At 40.0% G+C, this 21,932-nt stretch overlaps 1 protein-coding gene across 5 annotated transcripts in view; it reads right to left on the minus strand.

Annotated features, from left to right (window-relative positions):
* ptprz1a (protein tyrosine phosphatase receptor type Z1a) overlaps window positions 1-10,322 on the minus strand; it is a 52,408-nt gene extending 42,086 nt beyond the window's left edge. For 3 of the 5 annotated variants that reach the window (XM_058408102.1, XM_058408101.1, XM_058408100.1), the window contains exon 1: window positions 10,081-10,321. In XM_058408102.1, coding sequence (XP_058264085.1) covers window positions 10,081-10,141 — 61 coding nt within the window. In that variant the 5' untranslated portion in view covers window positions 10,142-10,321. Of the gene's footprint in view, window positions 1-10,080 lie in introns of all 5 variants that reach the window. The other 2 variants (XR_009206523.1, XM_058408103.1) reach the window with 2 other exon arrangements.
* Between the last annotated feature and the right edge of the window lie 11,610 nt (window positions 10,323-21,932).

A 21,932-nucleotide genomic window follows, 5' to 3' on the forward strand; every position in this document is an offset into this window, starting at 1 on the left:
AGTGTGTGTGTGTGTCTGTGTGTGTGTGTGTGTGTGTATATATATCACTGTGTTCTCATAATAAAACTGCAGGTGTGTGTTTGTACTAAGGGTGTAGGATTCAAGTCCGGTCTTGATTCATTTTGTGTGTTTACATGGACATATCTTGGATTTGTTGCCATTTTATAGTTGGACCAGCTTCTGTACCAGCCATTCATTTGGAAAATATGGTCTTAGTTATATCTGGTATGTAAAAAAAAAGGTCTGCGTTATCTTTTCATTGAAAAGAGCTAATTCTTTCTTATAGAAAACAACACAGAATGATTGGCACAAGGAAAAAATGAAGCCAAGTCATTAAGGTAAAGGATTAGCTTTCGAAAAGAATTTAATGTTTTTTGGTCTCGATCTTGACTTTCATTTGACCTTGGCCTTGACCTCCTTAAGAATCAACCTTGACCCACTTAAGACTTAGTCTTGACCGGATCTCATCTAGTCCTTGTCTTGGACTTGACAGTGGTAGTCCTGATCACAGCCCAAGTTTGTACAGATGCATTTTATAATTATATATGCTACTTACAGCTGCTGAATAATATACATTATGAAGAAAGACTTATTAATAAGGAGAAAGTGGTAATATATTTATATGACTAATATACGGCATAACCACTTAAGCTGTCAGTAAATTATGCAATAGTCTATGTTCAAGTTTATTGTATTATTCAGTACCATTTATTGTGAGGAACGTAACTCCATCAGTGGAAAGTTAAAAAGAAATCTAGGATTTTAATCCACCCCCTCTTCTTTCCTCTTTTGATCCCTGGCTGGATTTGTTTCATTCAACAACAAAGGCACAAGTACAGCAAGCCATTTTTATCTCCTATCACCAAAAGCCCAGGTTGCCAATCAGCATGCGAACAGTGTAGCTACATTCATCCTGGAAAACAAGCAGATCTCTACATGCCCTCTGGCCATTGCAACTTCCCTCCATCCCTCACTCATTGTCATGGACACAGCACCAGTCCAGCTCCATTCAAACAGACTCCCTGCAAGTTTATATCACTTTACCCAGTTTCCTTTCTCTTCACTAAGCCGCACATCTCTTACCAGTCACCCCTGAATGCTGTCTTTTGTCATTTCTACACAATCCTTGTTGCGCTCAGCCATTAGGTAAACTTTAGAACTTCCTGCAGGAAAAGCTGCCTGCTTCACCCTTTTTTGTATATAGGAGTGGGAAATTTCCATACAGGAATACATTACCATTTCATCGGTTTACTTACGACATTTTTTGCTAGCAATACGCTTCTAAAAATAAACCTACCTAGTCTGTAAAATATCTGTAAACATTTACAATGAGCCAGGGAGTGTTTTAAACACAAAGCCCATGTGAACACATTGTTTATAGGAGGAACACAGCTTTAATGTGATTGAAGAGACAGTTTCACTGAGCAGGTTTATTTAGTGAATACCCCTCTCAGTCACACATGCCCACTGTACTGTCCCTGTAAGTGGGCCTCTAGTGCCAAATGCAGGGAATCATGAAGACTAAGGCTGGAACAAAAACAAACAGACACTGTTCCTTCTAATCCACTGTAACTCTAGCACTAGAACAGAAGTCCAACTCCTTACTCAGTGCCTTCATGCATTTACAGTGCCCTGTTCTCTTTTCAGGGTGGCAACGAGTAATATGAGCGCTGGCCCACATTTACCTCCACTGTTCGAATTCAGTGGCTGAAAAAGATTTAAAATGATATAAAACACAGCCACACAGCACTATGTATTAGTGTCTACTTATACCGAGAGCTTTGACTGACTGTTCATAAGTTGTCTTTATTTGTCACATATACATTACAGCACAGTGAAATTCTTTTTTCGCATATCCCATCCTTGGAGGTTTGGGGTCAGAGTGCAGGGTCAGCCATGATACAGCACCCATGGAGCAGGGTGGGTTGGGGGCCTTGCTCAGGGGCCCAGCAGTGGCAGCTTGGCAGTGCCGGGGCTTGAACCCTGATCTTCCTATCAACAACCCAGAGCTTTAACCACTTGTGCAAGAGGATATCCATGTCTCACACAGTTCTTTTCCATCAGACTGTACAGCATCACACATTACACAATAATTCACTGGTTTCCCATGCTTCCCAAGCTGAATTTGAATGACTGCTATGCATCTAGACTAGAATTGCTTGTCTTTTGGACAGTATAAATCATTAGTAGGAATAAGTATAGTAGTGGAGTTTGGTGTCCGAATAATATTAAATAAAAACACTAAAAGATAAATCAGTAAATACTTTAAAAGTTACTGCTAATGTTAATTTTTACAGTTAACACTGTCTTTATAAGTTAATAGTATGATGTGGAAAATTTTGCCAGCACCCACTTCTACATGCTTATGCAATGGGAAATGGACAGGTATACAGATAGTCTGGGACTGAGAGAAATATTAATGAAGAAACACAATAAATAAGGTCAAGAACAACTAATAGAATATTATCATAGCTTTCTTCCAGATCTGAAGCTCACACAGTAGAATCAACAGTCAATCTTAAACATACTGTGCACCAATCAGCATTATGACCACCTGCCTAATATTGTGATGGTCCACCTTTTGCTGCCAAAACAGCCCTGACCCGTCCTGCACTGTGTATTCTGACACCTTTCTATCAGAACCAGCATTAACTTCTTCAGCAATTTGAGCAACAGTAGCTCGTCTGTTGGATCGGATCACACGGGCCAGCCTTCACTCCCTATGTGCATCAATGAGCCTTGGCCATCCATGACCCTGTCGCTGGTTCACCACTGTTCCTTCCTTGGACCACTTTTGATAGATACTGACCACTGCAGACCGGGAACACCCCACAAGAGCTGCAGTTTTGGAGATGCTCTGATCCAGTGGTCTAGCCATCACAATTTGGTCCTTCATCAAACTCACTCAAATCCTTACGCTTGTCCATTTTTCCTGCTTCTAACACATCAACTTTGAGGACAAAATGTTCACTTGCTGCCTAATATATCCCACCCACTAACAGGTGCCATGATGAGGAGATCATCAGTCTTATTCACTTCACCGATCACTGCTCAGAATGTTATACCTGATCAGTGTATGTACTAAATAAACAGCTGTTATCTGTTAATAAATCCTTACATGCAAACTGAGACACTTTCTCCTATATATGTATATATATTAATATATATATCAGTGTGGTAACAAAAACTTGTTAGTAAAGCTGGCATAGATGGTGTACCAATGCTTTTTCCTGGTCATACAGGTGATAAAACTGTGCTGCTCTAAACTGCTTCCAGGCATTATACTGAAAGCAGTGCTGAGCTACATGGAGCTTAAGTTTCATGACTCAGTTCTTCCTAATTGTGAACGTCCTTAACCACATCACATCTGTATTCCCTTTGGCAGAGATGACAGGAACACTGGGACTCTCTTTCTCTCTCTCTCTCTCTCTCTCTCTCTCTCTTTCATCTTTGTCTTTTATCGCTAAGAGTTATGTGGGCATCCGTACAAAAGGGGCTTTACTGATGTAATGGAATACTGTTCTGACTGTTACACTAGATCTTAATATATAATGCTACATTATACAGTGAGGAGATGCTGCAAGGCTATCTTATCTACCAGACCCGTGCTACATAACACAAAGTTCTACATCTGTGACATTTAATTTTGAAGTCACAGACTTGAGGTTAGATAGCTGCGTGAGTCCAGCATAATCTTTTGCTTTTATTAGCTGCATTTCTTCCCAATGATTTGTTATAAAGGCAGAAAATAGAAGGTCGCCTGTCTCTCTCTGGGTTTTCTGCGTGTTTTTTTGTATTGGCCAATTAATGGTGTTGAATGTTCTGTCAATAATCAACAATCTAATTAGATTACACCGATCAGGTATAACATTCTGAGCAGTGATCGGTGAAGTGAATAAGACTGATGATCTCCTCATCATGGCACCTGTTAGTGGGTGGGATATATTAGGCAGCAAGTCAACATTTTGTCCTCAAAGTTGATGTGTTAGAAGCAGGAAAAATGGACAAGCGTAAGGATTTGAGCGAGTTTGACGAAGGGCCAAATTGTGATGGCTAGACCACTGGATCATTGCATCTCCAAAACTGCACCTCTTGTGGGGTGTTCCCGGTCTGCAGTGGTCAGTATCTATCAAAAGTGGTCCAAGGAAGGAACAGTGGTGAACCGGCGACAGGGTCATGGGCGGCCAAGGCAATTCAATGATGCACGTGGGGAGCAAATGCACAGTGCATGACGGGTCAGGGCTGTTTTGACAGCAAAAGGGGGACCAACACAATATTAGGCAGGTAGTCATAATGTTATGCCTGATGGGTGTATCTAAACACATCAAAACATGATCTTGCCACAGAAGGCTTGTTTAAGCATCTACCATCACAGAACTGTTCAGTCCATTTCACTTGGAACGGTTTTAAAGCACTGACTAGGCTAATAAATTTAAATCTGTTAGAGTGAAGGCTGCTTGGTTAGCATATATGTTCCTATTAAATATTTAACTATTTAATGCTGAATTTAAGACATAAATTTGGATTAATGCTCACGTATCTTTAAAAAAAAAATAACTATATCCAAAGCCAAACATTTTTGGGCCTGAACATTTTCAAGACTCTTCTTAAACTAACAGCATAGATAATCATCTCTAATTAGTCTCAAATAGCCCGACACAACATGTTTTGAATGTGTGATCAAGCAATTACTTATCATCTGCTAAATCCCAACAAACTGGCTGCCAAAAAGAAGGGTACGGCTTTCTGAGAAATGTGAGAAGCGCTTTGGGGTTCTCCGCGAATCTCTCCACAATTATTTATCTCATGTCATTCATTCATTTAGGCTCAGTTGTAAAATATTCAAAACCATATAAGGAGAAAGAGAGGGAAAACAGTGGGTGATCCGAGATGAGAGCTTGCTTGCTAATTGCTTTTCACCTGCTTTAAGGCACAGTGGTTTTCCCTGGACTATACAGTGCAGAGCGAGTGAACTGAGAAGCAGGCTCATTAAAAGCCTCTGAAAATCTCCCATTATTTCTTTGATGGCCTTGAGTACCCAGGCGAGTAGCTATTTGGAGTGGTATCCTAATTGAAAAGGGCACAGATTCTCACATGATGAAAGACTAGCTAACTGGAGGAGTGGGCAGGCTTTGCCTTGACTAACTCTTAAAAGGATCAATTCAGTGATTCACACTATCACACTGTTTCCAGACTGAGGGACGTTTATTGGCCCAAACTGGCTACTCATCCAAGCCTGACTTTTTACTCAAAGCATACTGCTGTAATATGGCATTTTGAACTCTCTTTCTTTGAGATACGAATCCTATTGTCATGATCCTGATGTAAAATGTGAGCATAATATCACTATTTTTGTGACCATCGGTACAGGCAGTAAACTGGTGCAGAGTGGTATCTTTCTAAAAAGAAGTGAGGCCTAAATGAATACATTATTAAGACAGAATCAGAACATGTCGTTCTCTATAAACACCGGTTGTGTGCCATGCAATGACATTTTCATAATGACATACAGTTGGAAGCTTGATTGAGAATTGACCGCAGGTCTGACCAAATCCATGAATATAAATAGAATGTAGGCAGCACATCGACAATATCCATACTGTACAATACTGTATTTTTATAAGACTTTCATATCATAACATTTGAGACAAATGAACAAAACCTTCCCGCAGGTGATTAAGAAATGGGAAAAGAATTTTCAATGACAGACTTTGAATGTCACGCCCCGTGTTGCCAAGCTCCACCCACGCCAGCACATGATCATACATTTCTGACCGTGAAAACAGCAACTGGGTGAGAACTGGAAAATAATGGCTTACACCCAGCCAAATTAGTATTACACCAGCATCATGCCAGCAAATTACGCTTGCACACAAACAAAATTAAAGCTCTCTCCATATTCTGAAATCTAGAACGGCTTAGCATTCTGAGTGCTTCGTATCACGTACGTGAAATGGCCAAAGGTATGAGGGCACCTGAGCATCGCACGCACAAGTGATTCTTTCTAAAAGAAAGTAACAGTTGAAAGCACACCATTGTCTAGAAATGCTAGAAGGTTGGAATGCTAAGGTTGGAGTGGCCAAAGCTCTGATCTCAACCTCAGTGAAACCTTAGGAATAAATTGGAATATTGAGTGTGCCCCAGACCTTCTCACCTGACATCAATATCTGGCCTGGCTAAAGACTGCAAATGTATGAGCAAAAAACCCCACAGCCAACCTAACCCTAGTGAAAAGCTTTCCCATAAGAGTAGAGGGTGTTATTAAAACAATACCAGGACCAACACTGCATTAATGCCAATGGATTGATTTAGAACGAGCACAGATGGACATTATGGTCAGTGTCCCCATAATTTTGGTCAGATTTTCAGTATAGGTACACATCTATAGCAAGAGCATTAAAAAGTGCTCTTTCTTTCATCCAAGCTTCTGACAATGACAGACTAATGATATGCATAGAATGGATAGAATCAGGAATTCTCTATATCTGACCAATTTTTTCATGTCTGACCGGTCAGATTTTGTCACACTGCAAGCATATGCATATGCAGTGAATACTGTGTATGACATTTACTGTTTACTGTGCACTCCGGCCCAGCAATCAGAAGCTTTTACTGCACAAGATGGTCAAGTTTGTCAAGCTTCCAGCCTACATACTGTATGATCACATGTCCGCTGGCGTGTCAAAAGCACTAAGAACAAGCAAAACAGGATGTTCAGTAGAATGAACTCTATTAGGTGTTGTTCTTGTGGTAAGTACCCATTAGCACAAAGAGATGACGAAGATCATTACAAATGTTTGCTCTGAAATATGCAGCCACTTGGAAGATATTAAAGAACGGCGCAACTACAAATACAGAACCTGAGCTTTATTTTACAGCATTCAGAAAGTTAATGGTCTTAATCTGTTGACACTAAACAGTGGTACCCAAGCTATAAAGCAGCATGCACCAAGGAAGAATTACTATACAGTTAGTGAAACTACAATGGACGAGGTCATTTGCTTTTAATATAGTTCACCAAATCATACGTTCCTGATGTATGTCCCTACAGACTCTTCCACGCTGTTAACATACAGGCTTTTTGTTAACTTCCACGTCTTTCATTGATATTCTTGTCTCGATCAGGGACCATCAATATCTGAGACACTTCTAGACCACACACCTCCAGACCTCTAAAGAGGAGAAGGAGAGCTCGACGCTTCTTTACCAGCCATTCAACAGGACTCCTGTTGTTCTCTCAAATTGCTGATGTGAGCCGGCCTTTGAGACAGCTCTGCTCTGCCGACATTAATTAAGTGGCTAGTCAGGGCCACTGACCCTGCTGGCAAAGAAGCACCGGGGCACCAGCAGGGCCTGTAACACCACACACATCATGATGGAGATACTGAGTACACGACTGAAAGAGATCGAAACAAAAAAGGGACATGTGACAGTGCAAAGCCTCAGGGAAGGAGAAGATAGATGAGCGCTGCATGTAGCTAAATAGGACACAGGAAATGAGAAATTAGAAAAGGTCAAAGGACTGAAACGTACAGTCACAATAAAAGAAAAAGGTGATTTGTTATCAAAAAAGCTAAGGTAAGTGACTAAAATTTAAAGTGAATTCAGGCCAGAAGACAAGAATTAAAGAGTGCTGATTCAAAAGGAGAAGTACAAAAGCAAGAGAAAGAAATGTTAGTGAAGAGTAAGGTGGAGATGTGAGGAGAATGTGCTGTGTGGAGAAGTATTTGAAAGCTTTTCTCTAGAAGGCCAAAAAAGAGGTGCTCCCAGTCCTGCTGGCTGAGACAGAGACAGGGCAGCCAGCAAGGTCCCAGGGCAGTTGACACTCTCATGATGGGTACAAATCATACACCCACACAGAGCACAAACACAGACACACACACACAAAGGTACTTAAACCCCCCCTCTGTCCTTCTCCATCGCTTCTGCGACAAACCAGGGGCCCGTCTGAGTGTCACACTCACATGCCATATACAATGAGCTCCCCCTCCCTGCCTGACTCTCTGTGTGACTGTGTGCCCGCAAGCACCGGTCGCCTCTTGCCAGCCAGGCACATAACAAATCAAGCAGCTGACAGCATAATTCACTGGGGGACCCAGGCCCAGAGCCTTGGGCTGTCCAGCATGGGGATTTGGCTCTCGCACGGTGCCTGCCTGCTCCATTCAGCTACGGCCCGCTCACTGTCCCGTAGAGGAGAGACAAGGCTGAGAGACCCACTGTGTTCTCCTATGCATGCCTGAGTGAATACGCTTGGGGCTAATACCAACTAATCTGGTCATCAAAATGCCCGCTTTGCCGCTGAGAAGAAATCTGCTCCCCTTTTTCACTAGCAAAGAGACTGGGTTGGGTGGGTCTGCATGCCTAACCAGCTCAAGAAAGTAAGAAAGAAAGAAAGAAAGACAGGAAAGAATTAGAGTTGCTGGAGGGGAAATGTTGAGAGGAACTTTTTCACAATTCCATCTGTAAATGTAGGTGTACGATTAAAACGTTACAGAGAATATTTTTAGCAGAATTTCACCTTGACACTAATAATAAACGAGACAGAAAAACACAGTGTCTTAATGAAGCCATGCAAACAGTCGAGTGAGCATGCAACTAATTGGAGCATGTGGTTCCACACACACACTGCCACATGCCCTTCATAGGTGCATATACACAAGGCATGTGGGAGGGGACTCACGGAACCTAAATGCCTTTTTGACTGACAGCTCGGCAGTCTACAGTCGCCATCTGTCACAAGCTCAGCGTTAAAAAACAACACGAGGCTTTTGCAGTGGGAAAAAAAACATTCAGAACGGTGCCCGATAAGTAAAAGGGGGTAAAATTTATCTATAGCGCCACACTTGGGAAAACAGATGGTGTGAAAGTCTACATTTCATTCATAAGACCGTGCACTCTTCTTCCACTAAGTCTTATGAGTTCCAAAAGGTTGAGCCTTCCTTTGTGCCACAGATTTCATGAAAGCGTCATTGAGGGCACCAATTGAAAGGGGGTGAAAAAGATGGAGCTGAGGGTAGAAGGCTACAGCTGAGCTTTTTTGGAGCACAGACCATCCTTACTGTCCCAGAGTAAGTTTCCAAAGAGCAAAGACTGCTAAAACCCTGATTGTTATTCAATTCACAACAGAAAAGTTACTCAGGTTCACAAGCTGGGGTACAAAAAGACTTTTGCATCTCTTAAGCAAATGGCTTTTGACTGGCTTTAAGGGTCTGTGGGTACAACTTCAGTTTTTGTTTTGTTTGTTTGTTTTGTTTTTTAATAAAACAGCTTGAGTGATGTAATAGTGGCTTAATTGTATTTTCTTTATGCTCCTTTAACACTAAGATCAACAAATCTCCCATCTTTTGTCATTTACCTCAACCTCTACATCTAAGTATATCCTTCTTTCACACTTTAAGACACAACATAAATCCATTTGCGATGATATTATGAATATGATATGTATACATCAACCATGCATTTTAATTCAAGTCTCTGTGATTCAGGATCTTGAACTTGACCTCAAGATTATCACATTGCAGCAGCATCCCCTAAATAAATACTGAGGTGCTGGATAGCTTTAGTGCATCCAAGTCTTTAAATCATAAAATAACAACAAAGCACAAGTCGTGGAGATTAGTCCATCTATTTATTGCATTTATATTTAAAGGGAAAAAAAACGGAAAGAATGGGATCCAATGAAATGATCCATGGTTACGCACAAGATTAACTCATTATAGTGATATTTTTGTAGATATCATTGTTAAAACTACAAAAGATATCTAATCCTAATGTTTAAATGAGACAGATAGACAAGAAATTCACAGTTTGACTTTTATCAGTAATATATATAGCCTGCGTCAAAGAGTGCGCGGTTGCGCACAGGATAAAGGAAAATCCCATCAAAGTTTAATGAACTCTTTACATTTTTAAAGGGTTTAGTTAACTCTTATAGTCTTAAGGTTATCACCTTCAATGTTTATTAGTGTACAGCTGGAACATTAGTGCTAAAAACACCCAGTGGTGGTCCATTTAACGGATGGGGGGTTTGCTTTCTACCCAAAATCCAAGTAAAGAAAGACAGAAACTTCAGATACACACCTAGTTGACAGATGACTAACAGAAGCAGCGAAAGTACACACTTGCTGTCCGATGTTTCCATATTCTTCTCGCACAGGATTTGTGTGGAGGGGTTTAACGAGACAGCAGGAATCTCCACGTCCGACGAACAGAATAAAATCACATTTGTTTGAGTTTAATGTCCCTGTCACGATTCCCACACCAGCGCCATTCCGCGCACTCTAAGGGTCCGAGCCGATCCGAGTGATGGGCGATTCAGATATGAGTCGGTTCCTTTCGGTCGGCTCTTTCCAAATATGTTGACTCGATTCACAAATCAAACCTCTGTACATAGAGACTGTATATACTGCCCCCACCCCCACCCCACCCCCACAAGGCTCTCAGTTACACATTACATAGTATGAAGTAGAAAACTGGAAATAATGACACCAAACCGGGAAAGGTTATAGCTACAATACTGACTAACAATAGTATTTTAACTATATAGTTTGCATTGTGGTTCTATTGTATGTAGAACTGTGGTAATAATAATCTGCTTTCGGTGCTGATTCAATCCAATAAAAAAAAACAATTGTAGTTCGATTCACTTGAACGGATTTGTTTGGAAGAGTCGACTCAGGTAAATGAGTCGTTAGCCGATACGCGAAGCATGTGCGCGCGCCGCCCACAGACTACAGGATTCAGACCAAGGTTTTTTCTTGAATAACAACATGAATAAGTTTTCTGAAAACAAGATGCACAACATTTACACCCCTAAAGTGAGATTTGAACAGAGAAAGGTTTTATTTAGATTTATCAGATTTAATTCAAATCTGAATCACCAAGATTTGAGAAGTCATTTTTGTACTCTCTCTCTCTCTCTCTCTCTCTCTCTCTCTCTCAACAATAACCAGTGACCTCTCAACTTGAAGAACTCGGTGAAGTCAAATGGACTAGCAAAATGCCAACTAGTAGATCATCAGTGACCCTGAAAAAATTTAAGCTATAGCCATGAAATGTGATAACTGAGAGTGTGTGTGTGTGTGTTGGGGGTTGTATGACAAGCATGGAAAGGGATGAATGTCCCTATTAGAAGACCAGACAGACTTCTTCTAAATCCCAAATTTGCACATTGTTATCTCACAGATGATTACGTTGGGAATCTGTCCTGTATGTGGCTGTGAACTTCTTTCCACATGTTTATAGTCTTCCATAAATTTGTTCACCTTTTAATCATCACCTTTTACAAAGATTCACGATTATCTAGGTCGTACATGTGAATGTTTAAGAAGCTTATGGAAGATCTAGGTCTTTGTTTTCAGCATGATCTCTCTTTTGTTGTCTGTGTATTTGTACAGAATAAAGGTTTGCACATTACATTCATGTGCATAGTGCATGATAGCGATACCTTTTATTCAAAGCACCAACTAATTAAACATCATAATTATACAGTAAGACCAGATTGTCTGAGCATGGAAATTGGTGAGAGAAACAAACCAGTGTTATGCCGGACCAAAAGCTGATGGTGTCTGAGTATTTACTAATAATTTTCATTATTCAGGATTAAGATTAATACTACGAAGACAATAGGCGTATATTGAACATTAAGCACTTTTAAGTTATAATGCATATATTTGGGTGAAAGTGTCATTTGGTCTAATTGTACGTATAAAGAGGATCCCCAAAACTTCAGTTATATTCTATTATCTGTTGTCCATGTGAATATATTTGCATAATTTACCAAGGATTATCTTTAATTTATGCAGTGTCTGCACTTCATTTGTGAGATTGCATGTTTCTAGGGGGCCCAAAAAACTGCTCTTACGCCCAAGGAAGAGCCAATGTTTTGTGCATGCAAAGGAGTTCTTTCTTTTTGAGATTTTCAAGTAGTTTTCAAGGACAGGCCACTGAAGATGTTGTTCATAGAGGGTCCGATTTCTTTTGAAAACACAGCAGCACTAGAATGCTACTTATGACTACTTAGCACTATACAAGTGACTGTTGGGATGATAATAATAATTAGCCTGTTTTTTGTCATTCTTCCAAAACATTTATGCTTGTTTATGAGATGAAAGTCAGAAAAGTGTTAATATTTTTAGCACACAACACTGAGGGGTAGTGTGTATCAAATATTCTGTTTACCAGTATTTTGTGACATACTTTCTAATAAAACAGAAAAATAGGCGATGAATTCCCTGATTCAAAGGATAACAAGGACACCGGAAAATATTAAAGAAAGCTAGAAAATGTTGGTAGAAAACTATTTAAGCATAGATCAACACCATAATAATCAGTTAACATTCTGCTGATAATAACTATGATGAATTATTCAGTAACAAGTAGCAGAAATGTTCATTATTCTCAGTATCAAGTATTAATATTTTCATATGTATAATAGTTGACCAACAGCTAACAACTCTAATAAAATTAATATAAATTAAAATAAATATTCAAAATATTAGCACTTTTCCTATAAGAAGTGACAGTGTGATTATAGTATATTAATACTGTATATCTAGAGTTCTGTACTTTAATATACTTTATATATATATATATATATATATATATATATATATATATATATATATATATATATATATATATATATATTATATTATATATCAGCCATAACATTATGAGCAGTGAGAGGTGAAGTGAATAAGACTGATGATCTCCTCATGGGATATATTAGGCAGCAAGTGAACATTTTGTCCTCAAAGTTGTTGTGTTAGAAGCAGTTATTTGAGTGAGTTTGATGAAGGGCCAAATTGTGATGGCTAGACCATTGGATCTGAGCAGCTGCAAAACTGCAGCTCTTGTGGGGTGTTCCCGGTCTGCAGTGGTCAGTATCTATCAAAAGTGGTCCAAGGAAGGAACAGTGGTGAACTGGTGACAGGGCCATGAACTGCCAAGGCTCACTGATGCACGTGGGGAGTGAAGGCTGACCCGTGTGATCCGATCTAACAGACGAGCTACTGTTGCTCAAATTGCTGAAGAAGTTAATGCTGGTTCTGACAGAAAGGGGTCAGAATACACAGTGCAGGACGGGTCAGGGCTGTTTTGGCAGCAAAAGGGGGAACAATACAATATTAGGCAGGTGGTCACAAAGTTATGCCTGATATAAATATAATTGGAGGTACAGTACATACAAAAGCTCTAAAGTATAATTAATATTATCTTGATAGAATGTTCTCAAGATCATTATCACTCTTTAGCTCACTGCATCTGATTCAGGACAGAACATATATTGGTTTACATACAATCAATTTTCCACTAACTTTCAGCCATTAACGGGTCTTCTCTTGACATTTGAATAGTGACTAATTAAGACACTATGAATAAGAAATAAGTCAGTCTAAATGTCAATGTGATGCATAGATACAATTCAAAACTTTAATATTATGGGTTTTTAAAAAAAAAAAATCAGTATCATCTCACGCATTATCATTCTTCCAGTACATGCAATGCGTAGCTCTGACACAAATGCATGACACCAGAGGTCAAAGAGCACTGCTGTTATTGACTAGTAGCATCATGCTTAGGCCTTCAGCAATACAAACACAAAATCAATCTCTCTTACAGAACAGGGAGAGCTTGGAAGGATGGGGGAGTCATTTATATAACAATTTTATGTAAGCAGTACTGAACAAAAATGTTATCAGTTATTATTAATCATTTTTAGCTGAACTGAAAACACCATTTAATTGTTCAGCTAAAATTTCAATTCAATTTTTAATATGACCGGATTTAATAATAATAATTTAGTAATGTAAGCACAAGTGAAAATCATGTAAGGTGCATTTCACTGTAATATGCGCTAAAATTGCACAAGCAAATTCAATTAAATCACATGGCACCATGTGACTAATATGTGATTACATGTGAAAAATGAGGATGTGAAAATAAATGGATCATATTTTTGAAATCATGAAATCACATTTTTTATGAAGAACGTGCAAAACATAGCACGAGAAGATTTTGCATGTAAATTAATTCAGATGTGAAGTTATTTTGTGATCATGAGACTTTATTAGATATTAGATTTTTCTTTAAGAGCCATTACCTTCCCAGAATCACATCCGAGCTCTCTCACACCTCCTGGCACTCAATCTACATTCAAACCAAAACATTTTTTACAACCCTGCTTACTATTCACTCTTTATGAAGCCATGCCATTATGGAGCCATACTGCAGCAAGGTTTGTGTGAAGGACTGCGAGCCCTGCTTTCAATACTCAGGTTGAGAGTGGTGTCCAGTGCACTGTGAAGCTCTCTACATACCAGGCACAGGAACAAAACGGCGCTTTAGAGGCTCAAACACAAGCTTTAAATCAAAGTGCTTCTAAATGACATCAGGTTGTCTGAGTCCTAGGAGAGAAAAGAGTAGGACAGCAGTAACTGAGAGGCCCTTTTATCCGAGTCCTAGCGATGGAGCCATGCATAGACTCACGGCTCAGTCACTCGACAGGAGAGATCTTACACACGCAAAAACACACACACACACACACACACACACACACACACATATTCAGGTCAGTATGAGAGAGAAACTCAGAAATGTGCAATTCTGACCCTGAAATTTATAGAGCCACTAAAATACAGAGTAGTTGCACTTTAAAACCTAATTATTATTTTGTTTCTTTATCAGTATACACCACCTCATGTTAATCTGCAATATATTTTTATCTTTGCTACACATACCGTAGCTATGCACAGCATTCAAATGTTAAACAGGGAAATCCCATGGCAGAAGTCATATCTCTTATTTCCAGAGCACTTGCCAAGGGCATAGTTTGTTAACTTGGCTTAATTAATGCATATTGATTGGCTGTGAAGGGGTGCAGCTAATTGGATGAAGCCCTTTTCACAGCAGTAATGCGCCTAGACACCACCATGTCCTCACTCCGCTCCAAAGTTGAAAGGTTACAAAGGAACCCACACTAACCACTAACACTCCTGGTGTTCTTTAATGAGAACTTAACATTGAAATGGGAAGCATTTTTAGCCGGTTTACTTTTAACAGGTTCAAATGAGGTGTTGACTTTGGACTTACACTGACCTACATGACTGGTGAACAATACTGGTCAGTGAGTGACTAATATAGCCCCGACAACCTGTAAATAGACGGTTTAAAGCCCTAATTGTTTCATTTTTTATATGTAAGCTGCCTTTATTTAGATTTGTAAAAAAAAAAAATGTGGTGAAAGAAGGATCCAGAAAGGGAAAGGAACTGAACTGATGCAATGAGGTTTCCTAGCAACAAGAGAGCAGCGAGGTAAATGCTACTTCAATGCCATTCATTCATTTGAATATGAGTAAAAAGGAAGAGTTTTCAAGTATTTTGTTCAGGGTAATACCAAAGTTTTTTGCTTCCCTGTGGTGCAATATGGCCAGCATACGCATGCGGTCATGTTTGGGCACTAATCCATGTAATAAACGACAAGGAAAAACCGTTTGCTAGGAGAGAATCTTGATATTTCTCTCACCTTCACAGAACCACAAAACACACACACACAGAAAAATTTCATTCAACCACTCTTCCTCAGAGAACAAAATACTTAAGCATAAGAAGAAGAAAAACAATCGCATGTTGTTTGCAACTCTGCCCCCCCCACCTTCCTGTCCCTAATTTTTTAATCTTCAAAGCTGCCCAGCAGTCTTGTTTTGCTTTGGTATGGCCTTTAGCATCGCTATTCACCCCATTCAGACCTCTGAGGCTGAGCAGAAGCATCTGCTGACAATGGCTCTGAGCTCACTCTTTCTCAGGGTGTCCAGCTGCACAATGGATTTCTTCAGCTCCAGCATAAAAGAGTGTTGCGCACAAAAAAGGTCCAAATTCAATGGCATTCCTCTTCCCAATCAGGCACAGCACATGCTCCAGCTAACCATCCCAAATGAGGATTTTTCCTTTTTTTTCTTTTTTTTAATCGTGAGTCCGGATACATTCTGAAAACACTTGTTTGACTTTCAAAATCTCACACAAGTTTGTAAGACATTACAAAAAGAAACAACAACAAGAACAAAACACAAATATATGGGATAGTTAAACTAAAATCTACTAAAGTCATGGAAACCAAACTGCGATTTCCTCGATGATATACAGTAAGTAACCGGCAAATGAATGAGTGAAAACGTATTACTTATTAGGCGGCCTTCCTTAACATTGCGTGTAATTCATATAGCATCTCGCCGCCATCTTTCAGCTCTCGGTCTACATTAGCTCCCCTATCACATCCTCCATCTGGGCCGAGGGTGCACCATTGTCACGCCACACAACAGACCCTTTGGCACCACGGCAGTGAAACATCCCAAGGCTGCTTTAACCTCAATGCCTAACTTTCCAGCATGAGAGAAAAGAAGCAGGCACACATCACACTGCAAGTGGCCTAATCGCTTTGCACTATACATCTGCACTGGCCGTTTTTCACACTGCACATCAAAAGCCACCTCACTAATTAGAGCCCTCGATCCATTCACCGCTATCCTACTTTTGGAAAGTGAACTGTTCTATTTTGTGACTGAGCAAAAGATGCAACCGGGCCGGATGAAACCACTGGCACTGTCTTTCTTTCGTTTGTGCTGTCTGACAGCGATGTCTTAACGTCTCCATTGCCGAGACCAAAGAAACCACTCTAGAGCAAAATGACAGCAAATGTTTTGGAATTCGTTTGTCTTTTAATGCCATTTTAAGTCATGTTGTGTGACCCTTGACTAATTGAAATCCTGTGTGTCATTAGACATTTCCAGTATGATGTGATTTGCATCAAAATGCACTTCGGTTTGTGTTTTAGATCATGAATGTTTGCAGCTGGAGATGATTTTACACATTAGTTTGTTTGTAACTAATAATAATAGCTCTTGTTTTGACAAAATACACCGATCATCCATAACATTATGACCACAGAGAGGTGAAGTGAATAAGACTGATGATCTCCTCATCATGGCACCTGTTAGTAGGTGGGATATATTAGGCAGCAAGTGAACATTTTGTCCTCAAAGTTGATGTGTTAGAAGCAGGAAAAATGGACAAGCGTAAGGATTTGAGCGAATTTGATGAAGGGCCGAATTGTGATGGCTAGACCACTGGATCAGAGCATCTCCAAAACTGCGGCTCTTGTGGGGTGTTCCCGGTCTGCAGTGGTCAGTATCTATCAAAAGTGGTCCAAGGAAGGAACAGTGGTGAACCGGAGACAGGATCATGGGCGGCCAAGGTTCATTGATGAACGTGGGGAGAGAAGGCTGGCCCGTGTGATCCGATCCAACAGACGAGCTACTGTTGCTCAAATTGCTGAAGAGGTTTAATGCTGGTTCTGACAGAAAGGTGTCAAAATTCACAGTGCATGACGGGTCAGGGCTGTTTCGGCAGCAAAACGGGGACCAACATAGTATTAGGCAGGTGGTCATAATGTTATGCCTGGTCGGTGTATCTATCATAAATGTTTTTAATTTTTCAATTTTAGATCCAGATTCATTCCTTTTATTTCTTTAGAGACTTTAGAGAAGATGCTCTGAAGCTTCCTGAAAATAAGATGTCACACTTCACATACAGAATATGAATATAATTGCAGTAATACCGCAGACCGGATAGCGGATTAAAACTTCTTAAATGGGTTTTGACCTTCGCAATTCACACACAATTTGAAAACAAATGACACAAAGATTAAAATCATCACTAAATCTTGCCAGAATCGTATAGTGTAAAACAGGGCTAATAGCACACCTTCGTCAGATGAACAAAAATTTTGTATCAGACCAAATAATTATTCAGGAAGAGGAAAATTTTACAGGTATTTCTTGTGTTCTTACTACTCTTCGTTTTAACTACTCCTAATCTACTTTTAGTTTTATCCTTCAGATTCACCTTCAGCAGAGAGCTGTCTATGGGAGAAAAACAAGCTATTTTGTATCTAAGAAAAGAGCATTCAGCATAGCCAGTACAACAATTTGGAAAGTCTAAATTAAGATTTCTGGTTGCTGAGGTTGTGAATGATCGTACTCTATTTCCTTCATAACTTTATAACTAACTATACACCAAACAGTCATAACATTATGACCATTATGACCTAATATTGTGTTGGTCCCCTTTTTGCTGCCAAAACAGCCCTGATCCATCGAGGCATGGACTCCACTAGATCCCTGAAGGTGTGCTGTGGTATCTGGCACCAAGATCCTTTAAATCCTGCAAATTGCGAGTTGGGGCCTCCATGGATCAGACTTGTTTGTCCAGCACATCCCACAGATGCTCGATTGGATTGAGATCTGAGGAATTTCAACACCTCAAACTCATTGTTGTGCTCATCACACCATTCCTGAAGCATTATTTGAAGCATTATCCTGCTGAAAGAGGCCACAGCCATCAGGGAATACCGTTTCCATGGAAGGGTGTACATGGTCTGCAACGATGCTTAGGGAGGTGGTACGTGTCAAGTAACATCCACATGGATGGCAGGAGCCAAGGTTTCCCAGCAGAACATTGCCCAAAGCATGACACTGCCTCCGCCGGCTTGCCTTCTTCCCATAGAGCATCCTGGTGCCATGTGTTCCCCAGTTAAGTGATGCACACGCACCCGGCCATCCCCGTGATGTAAAAGAAAATGTGATTCATCAGACCAGGCCACCTTCTTCCTCTGCTCTGTGGTCCAGATCTGATGCTCACATGCCCATTGTTTTCATCTGTGCACAGGGGTCAGCATGGGCACCCTGACTAGTCAGTGGCTTTGCAGCTCCATATGCAACAAACTGTGATGCACTGTGTATTCTGACACCTCAGAACCAGCCTTCGCTCCCCACGTGCGTCAATGAGCCTTGGCCGCCCATGACCCTGTCACCGGTTCACCACTGTTCCTTCCTTGGACCACTTTTGATAGATACTGAACACTGCAGACCGGGAAAACCCCACAAGAGCTGCAGTTTTGGAGATGCTCTGATCCAGTGGTCTAGCCATCACAATTTGGCCCTTCGTCAAACTCGCTCAAATCCTTACACTTGTCCATTTTTCCTGCTTCTAACATCAACTTTGAGGACAAAATGTTCACTTGATGCCTAATATATCCCACCCACTAACAGGTGCCATGATGAGGAGATCATCAGTCTTATTCGCTTCACCTGTCACTGCTCATAATGTTATGCCTGATCGGTGTATATAGTGATATGATATCAAGTGAATTCCGCTTTAGAGTTGTGTAACTGTTCTTTTGTTTGAGGCAAACTGAGTGGAATATAGTGTTAGATGCCTCCTGGTGGGTTATCAGGTGTCTCTCTCTCTGTTGCTCTGCTTCTTGCACCCTATTTTTAGAAAGTGTACAAATCATATCCTCTAATGTTTCCTGTCAGTGCTGAGGATCGAATCGTGTGTGTTTTCCAGGTAAATATTCATTTGAGAGCGGTATCCTGACATTCAGTTGATGATGTTTTTATTTATTTTATTGAACTGATGATGTTTTTAAATCAGATGTTATATCTATGATTTAATTACAATATCATGCTGTTATGATACATAGAAAATTACTGAATTTAATTATGGTAAAATTGTTCATTTTTATAGAATATGTTTACTTATACAAGCTCTTGAGTTTAGTTTATTTAAGAGTGATATTCATTCTGGCATTGTTCATTCCTCACGCCTTGTTTAAACCAACTCAAACAGCGACACTCAGCGGAGACTTCCGGAATTGCAATTGGCTGTGAAGAGCACTTTAAACATTTCATCAAATATGATAAATAAACTTCTTATAATACAAATTCTTGACATCAGATATGTCTGTATGGGGTCTTGAAGTAGTATTGCATTGTATGTAATTTTACTAAAATTATACAGACAGTAGAATAAGGACAGTAGAAAAGTGTGAAGTGGAGATCCATGGTGATTGAGCTATGTGCTCATTCACTGATGCACCACACAGAGCTGGTATTCTTTCAGTCTTGCTGGTTTCTTTTCAGCCAAGCTCTGCTAGCTCTGAGATCCATTCACACCCAGTCAACACCAGTGTGGCCCTTTCTGCTCTCATAATTGGCGGGCTCAGACAGAAATATTTGAGTCCTGCACATCCAGAACACAGAGTTTGAGACAGAAACACAAGAAGATTAAAAAAAAAAACTTTTGGAATGACAAATCCTTTCAATTTCTATAAGAACACTGAGAGTTATAATAAACAGTCAGAGGGAACAATTCATTTGTATTCTCAGTTTAGCTTCGATGCTGAAATTTCAAATGGATGTTTCCAAAAATGACCTCATATTTGGACAAATGAATGAGCTGTGACATTGTCCACTATGTATAAAAATGTTCAAAGCTTACCTGAATCTGTGCAATTTGTAAACATGTACGAATATTAGGATGCTTTCATTCAATTAACAATAGAAGTGATCAGAATTATGTCCTACGTTTTGCCCTGAGTTACAAAGTGGGGGAAATAACATGAATGTCTCCGAGTTCGACAACTATCTAGCCAGCTAACTGATGATCAATGTACAATAAAGACACCAAACTGTATAGTCAATGTTAACTGATCTCAACCAAATACTCATGTAAACTTTTAAAGACCATCCCACATTCCCTAATAGGAATTATGAATTGTTTTACCTGGACATTTGGTTGTGAATTCTTATTATAGTGTCTAGTCTAGCATCATCTAGCATAATTTCGGCGGTCATACGGGTGTGTCCGTGAGCTGGCGAGGAACTGGTCCACACTGAAATTTGATGGGTCAACTACAGACGCCCCTTTTGCTGTTACCTGACCCCTGCCCCTTGCCCAGCTTGCTTTGCGCCTAAGTGCGAGTGAGTGAGTGTATGACTGTGTTTGACTGCTGACCTCTCCTGGGTGAATTGTCCTGCCTTGACCCTGATAAGAATAAAGTGAAAATGAATGAACGAATGAATGGGTTTGGATTTAAGTACTGGAAACAAATTTAGGCGCACAGATATTCTTAGGTTTCAGAGGATGGTTGAGAGATTCACTAAATATCTGTTTAGCTGTTGTTTTGTTTTGTTTTTTCAGTGGCAAACTGGGTTTCTATCTTTTAGTAAGATACTGGTTACATTTTCCTCTTGATTTAATTCATCTATAATTATCTCCAGCTAGGATGTGTTTATTTGGGGTGAGTAAATGAGAATCGAACATAAATAACCCTGAGTAACTTCTCAGGTGGCCTGATTGTAGGGGTGACCCCCTGTTTGGATTCCTTCATACTTTAATGGGAGCAATGTTATATGTGCATGTTAAAAAACAAAGATATTGATTTTCGAGCTTCTTATTCCAAAACTTAACAAACCACGAATTCACACTTAATGCCCCCTATCTAATTGACAGCACTGAGCCAACACAGAGGATGTTTTCTTCTCACTAAGCTGTGACATGATGCTGGCTCCTCTATTCATAGTCGAGTGGGTTTTTTTTTTTTTTTTAGCTTTATTTTAGTCAGCATTCTGCGGGCAAAACCCCGATGCAAGTTCCACTTGCGCAGAATAAAACTGATGTGCATAGTTGTTGAAAATAAACCACTTACTTGAATAAGCATTGGTGTGATTCAAAGAGATTTACAGAATCCATTGGTTATGAACTACTACACCGTTACTACTCAGTATCTCACATGACTACACTCTTTTTCGGTACAGATATAGCATTAACACAATAACAAAAGATCATCCACGTCCACCAAAAAAGTAATTACAGAAATATGTCACACTTTCCTGGCAGCATTTTTCACCATCAAAGCTCATGCCATCACATCGCCGTCATGTCTGCTTTCTTAATGAGCTGAACGCAGCCAGGAGAAGTTCATACACTAGTGAGGAGGTGAACAAACATTACTCAGAACTCGTAGTGAAAGCTCAGCATGAGCCCTCGCATGTGCAGATGACTTTGCTTCTTCTTTTTTGTCATCACAACCGTGG

The sequence above is a fragment of the Hemibagrus wyckioides genome, linkage group LG14, assembly GCF_019097595.1.
Source record: "Hemibagrus wyckioides isolate EC202008001 linkage group LG14, SWU_Hwy_1.0, whole genome shotgun sequence".
Classification (NCBI taxonomy): domain Eukaryota; kingdom Metazoa; phylum Chordata; class Actinopteri; order Siluriformes; family Bagridae; genus Hemibagrus; species Hemibagrus wyckioides.